Source organism: Silene latifolia, chromosome 2 (assembly GCF_048544455.1).
Source record: "Silene latifolia isolate original U9 population chromosome 2, ASM4854445v1, whole genome shotgun sequence".
In the NCBI taxonomy this organism is placed as follows: Eukaryota; Viridiplantae; Streptophyta; class Magnoliopsida; order Caryophyllales; family Caryophyllaceae; genus Silene; species Silene latifolia.
In genome coordinates, this window is record NC_133527.1 from 164816417 (window position 1) to 164834595 (window position 18179).

Sequence of the window (18179 nt, forward strand, 5' to 3'; positions counted from 1 at the left end):
TACTGATCTTAACCTCATCCTTCTAATGCACAGTCTATAAAATCCACAATAGAAGATTTGGAGAAGTAGACTGTTGTGGAAAGAAAAACTACTGACGAGAGCTACTCAGGTTAATGGCCGCTCCCATGATTTCAGCCATACAAGTTCAGATAAGATACTGAAAAAATAATTGAAAACAAGACGTAAATCGCAATATATTGCCTCTCCCAGCTTTTTAAAAAAATAGGTTTCCTATAGCCTGGAGTTTTGGTTCAGCCTCTATACAGGGAGTCGTGGCCAAACAGAACATTGATTCAGTACACAAGAATTTCAATCATGTGGTCTATCAACGTTTTACCTATCAGATGTTATCGACTTATCATTGTGGAATACTTGAGCTATCAACAGGACGATCTAAAGGTCAGAAAATCCAAGTTTATGCTCTGAATTGCTCAAATGACGAAGTAAGAATTTTGAATAGTCCATCTGGGTTATCAGTGTGTACCTAACAAAAATAATACGAGAAATTGTTAAAATAGGCTGAACATACCAAAAAGAAATATGCAGAAACTTGGTAACTCATAGAGATACAAAACAAACATAGAAGAAACTCGTAATATTTTGCGGATTCAAGTTCGCCACAGTCCACGATAAATATTCAATTCAAAATGAGTTTAAACGCATGTCATATTATGAAGAACAGAGTTCTAAAAGCGGCTAAAGGCTCTCTCAGATAATCTAATCCAGCCAGATGGGAAGTGAATAAGTTAAGACTGCAAGATAAAGTCAGAATGCTATCACAATTTGGAAATCATATTATTCAGTTGTATTCCATATTTATTTCTAGGCCTCGTGTTAGATTACACAACCTAATATCTCTAACGAATTCCACTCTCCAAAAGGTTCCCATTTTCTACAGTTACATATGAGATGTTTAGAAAACCACACACTTTTGTTGGAAATAAAGCTTCTGAGTCAGATAAAGTTCGTAATTTGCTATATTTGTTGGAACAAAATAAATAGAAAAACGTAAACATCCTGTGGAACGGAGGGAGTAAATATTTTCACAGTATAATTGGGAAAGACCCATTTAGCTGAGAGTAAAAATCGCCCAACTTTGTGAAATAAACTCACCCAATGCCCTGCATCTTCAAGCACATGCATCTGCACTCCGGCTCCTTCGTCAGCTGCTACCTCCTCTGCGGCATGAATTCGTTGAATATCCTCAAGAGCCCACCTATGCAAACTCCTTTCTGCTTTTAAAAAGTTTACGTGCACTCCTCGTGGAACATCTTCAACAATTTTCCTGTGCCAAGATCAAATTACACCCAAATTAGTACATTGAGAGAAAGAACCAAAGTCTACCTTCAAAAAATCAACAGGTTTATTGTTGTTGATGTTGTGATTCTCGTCTCAAACACCAGGTGAACTTAGTTTAACTTGCAATGCAACTATCAGTAAAACAGAAATGGCAAAATCTAGGTAACGCATTCCAGAAGAAACAGGCAAGAGTTGTCATGCATCTAAAAGGATGGCGAGTCATGAAAGAAGAACAATAAACAATGAAAGGAAAAGCAATAGAAATTGTACCATAAATTTGTTTCTTCATAAGAGTGGAACAGTTCAGAAATTCCTTCGAGATCGAAAACCCATGAGAACGAGGATGTTGTACCGGATGATCCATTTTGTCGAAGATTAGTTACCACCCACTAACAAACACCACGGGAATAACAAATTCTGAGTTACTCGGCTCCAGAGAAGAAAAGCTCTCATATAGTAAAGTTTTAGAAGTTTGCACGACAAAAATCTACATTTTGTATAGTTTGCAGTTGTGCACTCATATTATCATTTAAGATATTATAGGTTGTAGACTTGTAGCTATTGTATATTGTGAAAAGATTTCGGCCAACGTTGACCTGGTAGACCAAAAACCAAAATGGGGAAAATATAGACAGGGAGGAGTACAAATCAGGAACAAAAATTACTAAATTTTGCAAATCGTTGTCCCATTGGCTCCATAAAGAGCTGTCCACTATGTTCGAACCTGCCTTTCAGTATCTTTGCTTTCCGTGATCATACCCTACTTAAACTTTCACTTCTTAGTTATTTATCCGTATAATGTATATCCACTTATCTAGATCTAGGTCTTAGTTTTAACATAAGGGTTTGCTTTCTAGAACTATGAGATCACTACACCACGACCCCCACAACAGTCCATAAGATTTAAGGGGATTATGAAGCATTGAACATAGCTGATTGTGCCATATATGAGCATTTTTAGAATACGTTTGAGCTACGCTATTGCAACTGCTCATTGGCTAACAGAACACTCAATGGAGCCTACCTATAACCTTCCCATGGGGAAAACACTACATTCTAAGTTGTAAAAATTCCTGTAAAATGACTAACCAATCAGGGTAGCCCTCAACATAGGGCAGTTGATAGCCTTGATACACCATACAAATCGTCAACTAGTTACCATTTTGCTACAAAAACCGCTATCTCAGCATCAACAACATTACCCGAGTGCCTCAAAGGCTCTCTCTCTCTCTCTCTCTCTCTCTCTCTCTCTCTCTCTCTCTACTGTGGAATGGAGTCAGGGGCTAGGATGTATGCAAGTTTACCCCTTGAGGTGATTTGACATAGAAAGGCTGTATCCAATAACCCATTACGAAAATTGCAACGGCTGTCACTTTGCATATAACATACACAGACAGCTAGTCAGCCATTTTGTTTAATCATATTGCTAGGCCAAAGAAGAGTGAGTCTTCATTGAAGATCAAAATCTCGAAAGTATAAATATTATTTAGAGAAAAAGATTAGGTGAGAAACAACATATGATCCAATTTTTTTTCCTAACAATAATTTCACTAATGATCAAAACAAAAGACAAGATATTTTACATAGAAGAAAATGCATGTGTTAAAAAAAACTAGAACACGAGCTATTACCTGTGCCACGTCCTTTGAGAAGCCTTCTTGCACAAGGGCGTCAAGGACATATTGCTTCGATGGAATCTTCCTCAAGAAAAAACAGAATCATAAACATAATTAGCATTATCAATTAGCCAATAATTAATTAACACAAGTTCAACAAAGAAAAAATGCAGAGGCTATAACTGTTCAGACAGGCACACGGCAAAAAGAACTGAAAAACAGTAACATGATAAGGTATATGCTTTGAATTTGTCTGGATGTAGATATGTTTACTTTACTAGAAAAGCAAATGAAACAAAAATTGAACCATAATTCTTTCTAGATAATTTGAGATTAGAAGCTGAAACTATGGAGAAAGGGGAAGACGGTTTACCCCATGTGCTACTGTATTGATAGAAACCGACCATGATAAGACTTGGTATTTTTCCATGACAAATCAAGTAAAAACACTTAGAGAAAAAAAAAATGTAATTGGCCGCAGCCTGCAGGCAGCCATTCACTGGGAAAAAAAAGACTAAAACAAAAAAAGGAAAAGCATCGCATTAAACCTAGTTACCAAACCTTTTCAGGCATTCTTCTAAGGTAAGAAATCAGTTCTGCCGGATGATCCTCACCATGTCCACCAGGTCTAACTTTTCCTGGAGTAGCATCCAGAACCCAAACCTACACACATCACTCATCAGAAAGCTAGTAGAGTAAACTAGGTATGTCTTCTTGAAATTAAGCAGTTTCAAGCCAACTGTAACTTAGAAAATTCACATTGTCAAATAAAGGAGTACAAAAATCTCTCAAAATTCAAAACATGACTAAGATATTGTTCTGAAAAAAAATCGGGAAATAGAATAAATCTTTGGCAACAACATCAAGGGGACAAAACAATACACATGGGTCAAAATATTTGGCAGGTAATCATAACCCTTACTGTGCACTAAGAACTGCTGGTTTTCGAAAACTTAAATGAATGTAGTTTCTGAATATAAAGAAACTGGCAAGTTCTGAAAGTCGAGCGAGTTGCATACTTACCTTAACAGGACGTGCAAGAGGCTTTGCAGCTTGCTCCACCATGCTCATGACGACTGCAATACTTTTCCAGAAACATTAGTTCAGTAAACTACGGCTGAAAGTCACAACGGAAGTATTATGAACCACATCTACACAAAAAAATTCTACGCAGGAAATAGTACCTTTTCCTCCAAAGCTGTGGCCAACTAAAACTCGAGGTGTAATTCTTAGCTGAGAAACCTATTCAAGGTCAAACTAACAGCAAGTTAATCGCTGTGTCTATCAGAGAAAAACAAAAGAAAAAACAAAAAGGAGTTGGGAAAGGTCACTAAGATCATAAGAAACTGTTAATGTGAACTTTAAGTTAAGCATGGATAATCCCAAATGGAAGCGCAACCATCTTAATCAGTCATTGCTTTATGGAAAAATTCCTAAGACCCGGTCTGCCACTTTTAATCCTCCGTTGACAGCTTCCCAAAATAATCCTAAATTTGCAAACACTGTTCCATCATTTTGGGATTAAGGCTCTGTTGTTGTTGTTGTTGCAAACACTGTTCCACTTTTGCACCATTTTCCGACGCCGTAAATTTTCCATGATATAAATTAATTACGTTCAAAAATACAAGTTCTTCACAAATTTTATAAGTATATTAAAATCTAAAATTGTTTATTTTAAATTCCATTTCTGTAAAAAGGATAAATGAAAAATTGCATGATACAACTGGAACAGTGTTGCAACTTGGGATAATTTTGACAGATTGTAACTTAGGATAAAAATGGAAGAGCGGTCAAGCTTAAGATTATTGTGGGCAAATTTTCCTTCCTTAGTTTCATCATAGTCAAGAGTCAAGGAGGCACTAAGGTATTGTAACATCGCATTCTCTTGAGATTGATCAACTTTTGGTTGAGTTCAAACCTTCTAGAGTACACTGAAATACTGAATGACAAGTGATGTCTGATGGTAACATCTAGATGGTAGGGGTTGAAAATGGAAAGGATAGAAGACAAATAGGAAGAAAAAGGTCAAAGTCTTATTCTTCTTTTATCAATACTCCATCCATTTTAATTTTCATGTTTCATTGGGCACAAATGATTTCGCATTTTTGAGGTGTGCGTTCACGCATGGACGGTTCTAAAGGATGATTCATGTCAGCCGACCCCAAATCATTTTGGGATTAAGGCTCTGATGTTGTTGTTGTTGTTTCATTGGGTAGAAAAATTCAGGGGTTTAAGAATATGAAGTGGAAAATGAAGGTTGAGAGTAGACGTGGGATCATATATCATAATGGCCATAAAATCAGACAAAAGATAAAAAAATTGTAAATTAAGAAGTTTAAATTGGACAGCTCAAAAAGGAAAGTAGGAAGCTTGTTAATGGATGGAAAATGTTTTTGCTTATAGCTCATAAGAACAAGACACAGAATTAATGTGTATTAAATTAACTTGTTATCTTTACACTAAAACTTACCAGCTTCAAAACATCAAGAGCAGCAGAAGCTACAGTATGAGGCGATCTTTTCTTCATTGATGCGGACTCGCCATGACATCGTAAATCTATTAGCAAAAACTGCATCATATATATATATAACAATAATTATTACCTTTAAAATTTTAGTATTTCAGAATTAAACTTCTATAAGCAAAATAGTTAGCTTATCGAAGTAAATGACACAAACTACTCTCAAAAAGTTGAAGGAACCTTATAACACCACCAGTACATGAGCCATTAAACATTAAAAAATAGTACATGAATTCCTGTATTGTATGACACAGTGTCATATGGTATGGCAAACAAAATTCCTATCCTTTCCTCGTTTAATTATAGATTTATGGATTCTTATCTTTTCATCTTTCAATGATAGAGTTACGGGTTGGTCACATATATATATCACTGTCATATACGGAGTATAAGGTTTTGTGAAAAGTCATATAGGGAGAGGGGTTGCTCATGGGATGAAAATTTAATTAGACACGTTACAAAAAAAGAAAAAAAAAAAGATAAACTAAATCTTGTGATAGCCATAGCTTTGAGCTTTCCCATTGACGGTAATTAATTCCACACATTTGTATCATGAAAAATTTAAATAACCATGAAAGTTATGCTACTGTTTTAGTTTAGCAACATACATTTGAAATACTTGCGGATGAAAGCTCCCAGGGGTTGCTCGGTTTTCAGATAACAAACCAGCAGGAAGCTCTCAGCTATGCTACAGTTTAAGTTTAGCAACATACATCTGATATGTCATATGTGTAGCTGGAGATTTAATTATTAGTTCTCCATACTTATTTCCTTTAAACCCTATTAACACCTCCCCTCACTCTTCCCAACCAGCCACCACCTTCCCTATCTCCATGCCGGTGACTTTTAAAGTTTTAAACCCGCCGCGTCGTCAACCACTGTCCTTAACGTCCACCATCAACATCGTTCTTCTTCCTCCCTTGAGACAAGAGATGGTGAGTGGTGCTAGGGGCATCGCCAGCAAGCACTAACAACGCAACGCAGGTGCACAGGATTTCGACGCTCCTACAGTGACCATTCCCTGCGGAACTTCGGTCACCCAATTGACTCACATCGCCTTTCACTTTCTCCCTCTTCCATCGATCACTCTAAGTCTTCCAGCTGTGACCTACGACGTTTTTGCAGATCTAGCATTCTTACATCTCGATTTTGATGTCGACGGCGACAGTTTGGTACCATAAATAGTCGAGTTTTGAAATTACAGAGAGGGTGCGATTTTGGGAACGAGGACATGATGGTGAACAGGGGAGCCCGGCGAACTCTCCAATTTTCGATGCATCCATCGATGGTCTGGGTAGATAGGTGGTGAGTAATGCTAGGTGGCGGTGGCAGAAGGTGCCAGTGGTGGTGAGAGCTGCTTATGTGGTGCTTTGGTGTATTAATCTAATTATACTTTGATATCTACTTATAGGTTATTACTATATTTCTTAATTCTTGTGCCATTTGGAAAGGGGAGGAACAATGTGGAAGGGAGGGAGTAATAGTTTAACATGGTAGCAATAAGAGATCTTCGATTCAATTGATTTTCAGTTTAAGCTCCCCACTGTTAAGATACGCTGTGTCTGTGAGTTCGATTTGACCATCCAATGTCACACACTTAAACAGTTCGTAAGGCTGACCACAAAAAGAAAGCCAGTTCTGACAGACGAGCTCCTCTTCAAAATGTTGGCAGGGGATCATGAATGATCAGAAGTGTTTGCTAAAATGTAACTGATGAGTGATGACCAGTTAAAGCTTTTATCATTCAAGATACTTGAACTCCATATTTCAAAAAGATTATGATTGAGCCTGTTTCAACGAAGGAAAACAAGTTCTTTCTTCCAGTTTTGCATTTTAATCATATTCAAAATTTCCTTAGCAGAGCTAATGGATAGACTAAATACTATACATCAAAAGAGTCGCAGAATCCTTCTATATTTTCCTCTAAAAGATAGGAAAATACAAGATAAAGTGTACCTGCCACATTGGGAAACTCTTAGCCAGCCTACGAGCAAAGCTACCTGTATAACAAAAAAATCAACTTAAGCAAGTCAAGAAGAACATATCAATTGCAACTGTAATTATCAAATAAACATAAATTTATAATGGAAATGTAACTTGCTCAAGATATCAATAGGCCGTTCGAGGTAACTCAAATTCAGTAGTTTATCAAAGCAACGACGTCAATGAAATTGAAACAAAAAACCCTCTAATTCAGCAGTAAGAGAAGCAGCAGACATCTTTCGATAGAGTTACCCTTCCATCCATGAGGCATACGGTGATAAAAAACAAATGGCACTACTAACTTCTTTGCTAGGGCCACTAAACATCATGTGACTTCTCAAAAACTATTCTAAACCACATGTAACTCTTTATCTGGGTGATTGTTTTGTCTCATAAGATGGATCATTGGATTGTCTCCCTAGTCAACCTTCCCTAATCCCTACATAAATACATATTAGTTCTCCAGGATCTGTACACTTTCCCATGATAGTTACCACAATTTTGTCACCTTTGAGCTCATATAAAGAGATTCGAGTACCCTTCCTCGACATGGATGACAGACATCTCTAAATCTTCTTACAATAAAATTATTAGTAATTCGATTCCTTTCTCCCCTAAACACCCACAAACTTCAACAGAAATGTTTGGTGTCCTTTATTTCACTGCTAATCTTTTTTAATGCCACTTATGTTTATTTGTGTAACTTACTTGACTTCACCAGTTCAAATTCACTCCTGTTAGTAACTTAACTTCACCCGCTTAAATTCACTCCTATGAGATCTTACTCCCTAAAGGTTGCTTATGTATCGTCTTGTTGTTGATGGTCATTGAATACGCAAACAGGTATCAAAGTCAATGTACATCTATTTTTTGTCTCTACATCTCCAATCATAATTCTCACATATCCCACGTCCTCGTGTGCCTCATACATGCTAAGTCTATAAATGTCCATTCCCAATTCTTTGAAACCAATCTTCTTATCACTTTCGCTATAGCATTTTGTATTATCTTTTTGGCTTCTCTCCTATCATCTTAAATTCTCTCATAGTTCTCATTGATGCTACATTTCCCCAATATTTTTAGATTCTTGTTTGGTTTCATCACCCGGCTCACTTCATTGTCCCACCAAATTTGTCCTAACTTGATGGCCATATTTCCTTTAGAGACTCCTAGAATTTCCTTCGCTGCTTCCTTATGTCAGGTTCCATTGTTGTCCAAATCAAGTCACAAACTTTGGTTGACTCCGTCCTTTAAGCTATCAAACTATAAGGACCTAAAATTGCAAGTGCTGATTGGATCCCATATAGTATGCAAGACTGGAATATAATTTAGACAAGCCTATTAACCATATTTCTCATGCCAATTAAAATAATTTATGATTTCCCTACAACAATTAACTAAATTTTTACAACATTATGTTTCGTGTCCTTTTTGTCACTCATTCATATGCAAGATTGAAAGCTTAGTAACACACTCAGGTGAGTTGCAATCTCTGCGGACAATGGTAAGAAAATCCAAAAAATAAACGGAAAATTCACATGGTACCCTCAAACTTTGTGATTTTTCACGTGGTACCCAACTTTTTAAGTTTGTGCGCATAATATCCTTGAAATTTGATTTTCAAGCACAATTTGCCTTTTTATCGTTTTTAAAATTTTCAATTGGTCATAATTATAGACCAGAAATCGGAATTAATTAATTTTTTTTTTTAAATTGATTATCTCTTCGAGATCTATTGATTGATAAAACGAAAATGGTAACTCAGAAATTTAAGATCGAAGATATGGTTGATTTGAGATTTTCGTTAAAAAAAACCCTATAAAATGTCAGTCGACAATTTTTTTTTCACAAATCGTAGATTATGATGAGATAATCATTTTAGGAAACAAAATTGGTCGATTCAGAATTCCGGTCTAGGAGTTATGCGCAATTGAGTTTTTTTTACAGCGACAAAAAGGTTATGTTGTGCATAAAAATCAAACATAGAGGGTATAATGTACACAAACTTATTAAGTTGGGTATTATGTGCAAAATGGAAAAGTTTGAGGGTACCACGTGAATTTTCCGAAAAATAAATTTTCAAAGTAGAACTGGAATAGTAATTATAATTTTGTTTATGCAAAGATAACGCACAAATTTATAACGAAAACTTGATAATAAGAATGTGCTCAAGTAAAAATTAACACCATAGAGACTACTCACCCCAATTCTTTCGACAACCTAATATGCCATGGACGAGAACTGCCGTCGGTGGTTCAGGTACAGATTTATCCATGAGAGAACTCCATCTTACCTGACAAGAAAATAAAATAAAAGATAAACAAAATTTAGCTGTGTAGAGCATATTTTCAATCAATAACTTGTTAATATCATAGTCCTATTATCAACCCTTACAAAGCATGCTAAGAATTAGAAAAATAAAAACTAATTAAATACAGCCCAAAAATGATGAACGAAGCGAATAATTTCTGATCTAGAGTAAAATTTTGTAATATCTTCATCCTCTTCTGGGAACCAAGACAACATCAAAACTTAGTAATTTCTTATATATGAATGTTTTGCAAATTGGAGCCTCTAAGCATGGCATCTGGTGCCTAAAAAAAGAGTTACTTATTTTTTTCTTTACTTCAACCACTCTTGATTCGGTAATCTTAGCGGAAACATCCGAATTCCGACGAGCTAATACCAAACAATGAGCAAGTCAATGCGTGCAAAGGAATCGCGATTTGTATTCTACTTAACTGGATCCAATAACTCTCCTTAGTAAGAATATTTCCCACTCTCGTAAACTAGGTAAATTAGACGCGCCACCAGGAACTCCTTGTGTGATTACTTGTTAAACAATCTCTTGCATGTGCATCCATATCTGTTACGCTACACTCTCATAAACACAAACAGCCCGTAAATGACACTCTATTCTCCTCGGCTTTTTACCATCCGTATTAGCAACTGTAATGCAATATGCTTAATACCAAACCTCGCCTATCTCTAAAGAATCCAAACAGAAGAGAACACAAATGCGCCCACTACCTCTTAACTATTTGAGTATTTGGTGACCCTTGTTAGACCAGCCATTCCCACTTCTACCTCCAAATTTAGCCCTGTCACTAATATTTTTGCCAGCTTTAACATTCATTCACTTTTGACAGTGCTAAAGGATATCCCATCTACAATTGCTCAAAATTTCAAGACTTGCAAACATGACTTTCTTAGACAGTGCTAAGGCCTTTTATACAACTCGCCTTTTCAAACTCCAACTTTCTGTGCAACTACATTCGATTAAAAACTGCAAGAAGCTATCTTTAGGGACAGATAGAGTCATATAGTTGCATAATCCTACGTCTCTACTTTTCAGCCATCAACTTACATGATTCGCCTCAAATACATGATCAAGTGAACCCAACCCCGTATTCTTTTCCTGAAGATTTCGGCTTACGTTTTTTCGACAGAAATATAATACTCCGTAATATTCTTGAAATAAAATATGCTCAACAGAGCAAGTCCTCCAGAGAACTAGAAACTACTCGATCCATCTATTTGGATTCACCACTTTTACAATATGAGCACATATTTGTCCTTTTAAGTCAAACTCTACCTCAAAAGTAGAAATATATTGAATAATAAATGTAATGTGAACTGAAGGGATTACTCTAATTTCTTTAAAAATAAGGTAATAAGAATAAAAGCACCCACTGCCTTAGCCCATAAGGAAGCAAGATAAGTAACCCCACCCCCAAAATATAAGCTGCCAATTATTGAACACCACAAAACGTTTAAGAATTCCACTCTTGCCCCCACATGCCAAAATACCTCGAAAAAGTACATGTAACTTAAATTAAGGAAGCACGGGACATATGGGTTGAATGCAATGCCCAATACACAAAAGTCAAGGAAGTGAAAGGCCCAACAATGGACTTATGTGACAATGTATGCTAATAAATAGGCTTTATAAGAGAACAGTAAATAAGTTGGTTTTCTCTTTCGTATATTTTCCCTCTGAATCCCTAATCCTTATTTTAAAATTTTAAATAGGTTTAGCCCTCAACACTCGCAAAACTTGATCTTTTAAGAGGCCAGTTTTACTCTTTGTGTGTTTCTTATCTCTGCACTAAAATCAATTTATTATAATCCCTTCTCACTCCTAAAGACCTAATTCTTGCTCTCATTAAAAATTTAAAACCAGCATCAAGCATGATCATACAATTTAAAATAATTCATAAAACGTTGGTTGTGATTTATAAAAGCACCGGACACTCGGACAGTCAGAAGGCAGTAACTCACAAAATATATAACTAATCCAATGCTCTCCAAGCTATAGGCTACAAGTCTACAACTTGACAGTTACAGAAAGAAGGTAGCGATGAAGAGAAGGGAGAGATCTAGAATTGTTCCTCAATCTTGTTCTCAGCATACAGTTTAAATACCTGACTTTGTGGTGATCTGCTCAGAGAAGCATAAACAATTTCTAGGGGTAAATTTCATATTAAAGCTTCCAGAAACATCAGTACTTACAAGTGCTCCTTGTACAAGATCATAAGCCTGCAGACCAAAGTTGTCAAGTCACAAAAAAGGTAGTTCAGAAATATTTCAAAAATTTTGAAAAGTATAAAATATTGCTATTTCAGAAAATATGGGCCATCAGATTCAAAAATAACAGAGAAAGAAATATGTGGTGAGAAAGGGTATACCAGGGTTCCAAAACGCTTTCCCAAATCTGCATTAGATGTAAGCCTCTCATTCACTAGTGCCATTTGAATATTCAACCCAGTACCAATCCTAGTTGAGCGCCTCACTGATGAGCAAGAACAGCAAAGTGATCCACTCTGCAAGAGGATAACAGAGAAATGAGGGGAAATAAACAAGGTTGTTAGCTACTAAAAAATGAACAAGCGGATCACTGGCTATCGAATCCAACCACAACCAGCATATCTTCTCTTTTCCTGCTTTTTCTTTCACCCATCATAATAAAATTTGTTTCACTATAAAAACACCTTGTATTGGTGGCTACGTATGATAACATTATACATAACAAAGGAAAGACACGGGACAGTGAAGCTTCAAAGGGTTTCTTTTGCACAAATTCAAAGACTAGACTATATAGCAGGAGTTGGACTGTATCTGTAGCTTTGAGCAAACCAGAAATCGGTAAAAGGCAGGTGATAAAGACGCAAGACGTCCGAGAAGGAATAAGAAGCAAGTTGAAGAGGCAACCAAGTGCAAAGGTATTTGAATAACTATGGATACAAAGATAAATAAGGTCCTACGGAGGAAATATGACTTTGTTACCAAGGTAAAAGCTGCTGGTAGGATAATTTTGAAGCACAAAATTAGCAGGCCTACTACCAGCCTGCCACTGACTAAAGGGGAAATTGGATGGTTACCAAAGGCAGAGTCATCTACCCAGAGTTCACAGGAATATACAGCTCCGCATAAGCATGTGAATGAGAAACCACCTCAAGTGCAAGTAGCCAAGAACACCTGAATTATGGTAACAGTAGTAAAGAATCTATGGTTCAGTTATGAATAAATGTAGTGCACATATTTTAATTCCTTAGTTTTGTTCTCTTCTTATTCCCCAGGGCAATTGGTCTATATAAGCTATCGATGTAATAGGAGATCATATATTGTAAAGAATTCCCTTCTAAATGACCGGAAGGCGCAAGCCTAGGTGAATCATTCACCACAGTTTTCTGAGCTTGTAGCCTATCAAGAACAGATGCATTTCTATCTATTTACTATTGCATTCCCTACTTCATTTATATTTATCGTTTGAATTTGAAATAATCAAAATTACAGCCAAGTCTGACCCGACCCGTATTCGACCCGACCCGTATTCTGACCCGACCCGTTTGACAGGTCTAGACGTGATCCATGATGGTACATATGTGACATTCCAGTAACGAACAGCATAACAAACAACGGAGTCAATAAAGCATCCATGGCCTACCGAAAATGAGAAATGATAAACAGAATTACCTTTTGGCATTTTTGATAACAGATTAGAGTTCGATTGTTCAACGATGACAAAATCTCCTCATAGATAGAAGAACAATAAAAAAAGCTAGCAAAGAGAATGGGCCCAGAAAGAGAAGCGAAAGAATGCGTCAAGAAGGGGGAAAAAAGCAAATCAAGTTTCGATCAAGAAAGAGAGCAACTTCGTGCCTACCACACTGCAACTATGCTGACAACGTACACCTTTGATAGAGCATGTACAAAAGCTCCTCACCTAACCATGATCACTTGCCTTAAAACATATATCGACGAACAAACTCCACCAAGACTTCAACGGTTTATTTAAATAGTAGGAACCATAACACCATACTCTCCACAACTCCCTTGTTTCTATTGCAAACATTTCACCACTCTCAAATCTCACACCAACCGTCCTCTCTAAATCATACATTACAACCAAAGTTGATCTCCATCTGACTGCTCAGCCACCCAAAATTTATGACTTGGATGATAAAAAATTGTGGGAATCCGTAAACACTTTCATGTTCCTTTACAAGATACCATCACATTTATGGCATCAATTACGGAGTACCAATCTTAACCTTAATAAGAAATTGGTCATACAAGGCCAATCTCCGTCATTGCACCAAATGAAGCCAAAGAGGTGAACACGGCAACCTTCAAAGCAGTCATGACATGGTGCCGCATCCTTAATTTAATATCACGGTCATTACACATCAACCAAAATATTGGATGCTATAGCTTGAAGGTGTTAAATTACTTTTGACACTCACAGGATTAACTTTAGGCCCAGCACCTAGTATGGTTAAGTCAAATTAACACTCTATAATTACCGCCATTCACATCGTTTTTTGTTCGGTAAGGAGGAGTTTGAACGAAGGTAAACAAATGACTGAGACGGGGGATTCTTACACAAGTTGAAATTACAATTCAATCAACTAATAAACTCAGTAAGAGGAGGTCTTAGCCGGTGGTTAAAACGAAGGTATTGTGGAAATTACGACAATCACCTCCTAACTCATTCAAATAACAAATGTATACAACATGGAGCATATTAGGCTGAAAATGTGAAACAATGTAACATACAAGTAATCATTCCGGAAAGCTAACCTGGAAAGGTTTGGATTTGAAAGGAGCATTGTTGCCAATCCAAATGGACCGAAACGCCGGTTTATTTTCACGTGAAACGACCGGCGTCGCCGAGTGCCGAACCGGAAAGTTAGAAATGGTGGTCATTTAGGTGGATGGTAGGAGAGACAAGAGGAGTTGTGTTGAGTTGTTGAGCGGACAGATCGAAGCGCGCTCTCGTTTCTCTCTCCGACTTTCGGCCCTCTTCCTTTTTTATACCGCGTATACGTGTTTTTTTATTTTTCTTGACAACAATTGCGTACGTGTTATTTTATTGTTTCTCTAATCTATTTTGGACGACATCACTTTCAACTTTTCAAATCTCAAAGTTGATTTTCTTTCTAAACTAGTTTTAAATCCGTGTAAAATTGCACGGGTTAGCTTATTAAAAACTGTAGATAAAAATACCTCATAAAATCAAATCTTGTGCATTTTATAACACGACCCACCTCACCCCAATTCAATTTTTATTTATTATTTCTTGCTTTGAAAATAATGTTTTTTAGATTGTTTCTTCTTTTTTCTTAGTCATAAAAAATTATATGGTACTTTTTGCCTGATAATTGAATGCATTTTTTTTTTTGCAACATATCAATAAGTGTAGCAATTGCGTGTTTGAGAATAAATTAAATTCTTGTAAACTCCTTTTTTTTAAAAAAAAAAAAGTAATTTATTTTCGCAGTACATTTTTTACTCATCTCAGTACATTTTCATAATACTTTCCATAACTTACCCTCGGCTAAAAAACAAAACAATAAACCCAAGAGCAAATCCTCTGAATGAAATACCCTCTTAATATCAAATTTGTAAATTCTAATTCAATTATACAACAATATTTGATTTGGTAGTCGGACATTAATCATGAAATCAATGCGTTCCATTTTCTTTTGTATTTCATTTCTTTTTTTCAAGGTTTGGGGGTTTATACATATTAGGGTTTGGTTTCTTTTATCAAGATCCATCTTGTGATGCATAAATTATGCAAATTAAGGTGTCCTTATGTCCCAATTTGCTCAATTAACTACACTGGTCATGTAATTGTTGTCTATTTGTGATATTGATGTTATGTCTCTTCTTTCGATTAAGCGTCGTTTCTATGTTACAATTTGAATGTAGTTAGTTGAGCGGGTGAAGACTAGGAGGCGGTCGGAAGAAGGCGCAAAATTCAGTTGTGTGGGAGGGAAGGAATGCTGGTTGAAGAAGGGTGGTGAGTCCTCGATGGTTGGCGAGGCGGTTGGCAGAAGGTGGGGATCGGTGGTGGGTAGTCAGTGCAATACACCGTGTCGTCTTTCTTTTCTACCTTTTCTTGCACTCTTGCATAGTACATGGGTAATTTTTTGAGTGTGGAAATGAGAAGGGCAATTTGGTCAAAAGTGTACTGCGAGAAGTAAAAAGTGTACTGCGAAAATCAACACCCAAAAAAAACTAGTGTTAAACCCGTGCAAAAAATGCACGGGACGTAGTAACAATCGCTAAAATTAGATACGGAAGCATATAAATGAGCATGATTAAATTTGCAATCTCGTGACAATTTAAAAAGTCCACAATTGAATATTCGACGTACACGTTACTACGATTGTTACTACGCTAATCACTACCATACGATACAAATTATCCAACAAATGTATAAGTAATATGAACTTTACAAATACTCAAAAATTTCTTGGTAAACTACGTTGGTTGTAATATTCGATGTACGCTTGTTACTGTCGCAGATTAATAGTTTAAGGCTTTGTTTGCTTGTAACTCTCGAGATCGCAACATAAAGTTGTTATATACAAATTGTTAAGATAGTATTCAATAATAATTTAAAACAAAATAACCATCGTTAATGAATTGAGAGGATTAATTTTCTTGGCCGAAGGAATATTCCCGCGTAAAGCAAATGACCACCTACCATGTCCGGTGACAGCTACTTGATTTTATGGTATTGAAGGTCTACATTCGTCGTATGATTCGCCAAAGGTTGAACATAAGTCTCTTACTAATCGTTCGACTACATCTGGTGGACTATCGGGACCTGTGAAGTAATGCAATAAACACCAGCTTAGAGAGTAATAAAACTTATACTCGATTTGTTAAATATTTTATTTATAATAGACGGCATTTTATATACCTATGGTGGTGGAAGTAAGTGGCGTGGTTGGAGTACAATATTGAGGATCTATTTGCACAGATGCAGCTGATGTCACTCGTCTTGCTTGACGTCTAGTCGAAGCTAATATATACGAAATGACTATTAGAGTAGCTTTTTTTCTTTGTTATAGCCATTGAATAAATGTTTTCCATGTTAATGACTAATATACAAAATGAAATTTATTTAATATTTTAATTACGAATAATAATTAAAAAAATAAATAAGACAAAATAGTTGTATTTATGTAAATCATATATGTACGGGCCCAATTTCAGATAATTAGTTGGCCCATTATTTTTTTTAAGTACAAACAAAGCCCAATAAACAACAATCTTGGCAAGAAGAGTCGGCCCAATAATACCCTAAATTGAGTAAATAATTACCAGTCCATCTACACGATTCAATAAAACCCTAATTAAAATCCTCATATATATATACTCAGTTCAACACCTCATTACACCTTACCCTAATTTTTCGGCCGTCACTCTCTATAATCACCTCACATCTCACACATCTCTAATTTCTCATAAATCTCCTCACATCGAGCCGCTCTCTGATTTCTCATAAACGATTAAAATCATGTGATCATCGTTTCTTTGTCGTCGTCTATTGCCTTTCTCAGTTGCTTTTCCGTCGTCTCTGCCCTTTATTCGGTATGTCAATTTCATTTTCGTTTAACTATTTCTTTTTTCATGTTGATTTTGTTGTAATTATCATGTTTCTTGATTGTTTTTTCAAATTTTTGATTGAATTTTGTTAAAGGTTTCATAGATCTGTCCATATTTCGTTTTAATTTTAATATTATGATTGAATATTGTATAAGGGTTTGTTTATGATGTTTATATTTGTGACAAATTTGTTGATCTTAATTTTTGTGACATGTTTAATAATGATTTTTGATTTTTTTCGTCTCAAGGAAGTTAATTTATCCGATTTGTTCAAATTTGTGTATACATTGAATTTCTGTGATTTTTTTCGCCTCAAGGATGTTAAGTCATCAATGATTTTTTATCATCATTTTCGAATTAACAAGTAAAGAAATGAAAACAGAACAAAGTAAATGAAATCAAAAAGATTTTGACCAACTTAATTTTATTAAAATATATCTTTTGAAAACTTACAATGTTTGAATAAGTAATTCAGACTAGGAATTAATACAGGAGATCTCGAGTTACAATCTAAAACAAAATTATTTGGCTTGAGGCCTATTTCCTTTATTTTGCCGAAAAAACTCGATGCCTAATATGAATGCTGATGTTGCCTTTTATAGTCAGCTTCAGAGATCACTAGAAAAGTAACTCAAGTGTGTTGTTGAATTCTGATTTGCGGGTTGATATGGTCCGTTGCTTTTGAATTATGGAAAACAGCTGTCTTGGCATCTTCTGGAAAGTGACCAACTGTCCATCTTTTGCTTGTACTCAGATTAGTGCTCTTGCTTTTGAGTTTTATCACGGGCTTCTAAAGCTACCACTTGACCCGTAGGTATGAATAGGAAAAGTTTGAATAGTACTATACGTATTTT

At 35.9% G+C, this 18179-nt stretch overlaps 1 protein-coding gene across 1 annotated transcript; it reads right to left on the reverse strand.

Moving 5' to 3' along the window:
* Positions 1-169: 169 nt before the first annotated feature.
* On the reverse strand, positions 170-14745 carry LOC141643265 (uncharacterized). Its single transcript, XM_074452344.1, has 13 exons — positions 14503-14745; positions 12108-12242; positions 11932-11958; positions 9622-9712; positions 7393-7436; positions 5386-5484; positions 4100-4157; positions 3939-3991; positions 3477-3578; positions 2931-2996; positions 1570-1688; positions 1114-1285; positions 170-484 (listed from the first exon to the last, which is right to left on the reverse strand). The coding sequence occupies exons 1-13, from the start codon at positions 14626-14628 to the stop codon at positions 416-418; spliced, it is 1161 nt and encodes a 386-aa protein (XP_074308445.1). The 5' UTR covers positions 14629-14745; the 3' UTR covers positions 170-415.
* Positions 14746-18179: the final 3434 nt, after the last annotated feature.

Coding starts and splice junctions, on each gene's coding strand:
- LOC141643265 (XM_074452344.1), bottom strand. CDS start 14,628: ATGACCACCATTTCTAACTTTCCGGTTCGGCACTCGGCGACGCCGGTC. Junction 4,158..5,385: donor CTCTTGATGTTTTGAAGCTG/GTAAGTTTTAGT, acceptor GACCTTGAATAG/GTTTCTCAGCTAAGAATTAC. Junction 3,579..3,938: donor CTCTTGCACGTCCTGTTAAG/GTAAGTATGCAA, acceptor TGATGTGTGTAG/GTTTGGGTTCTGGATGCTAC.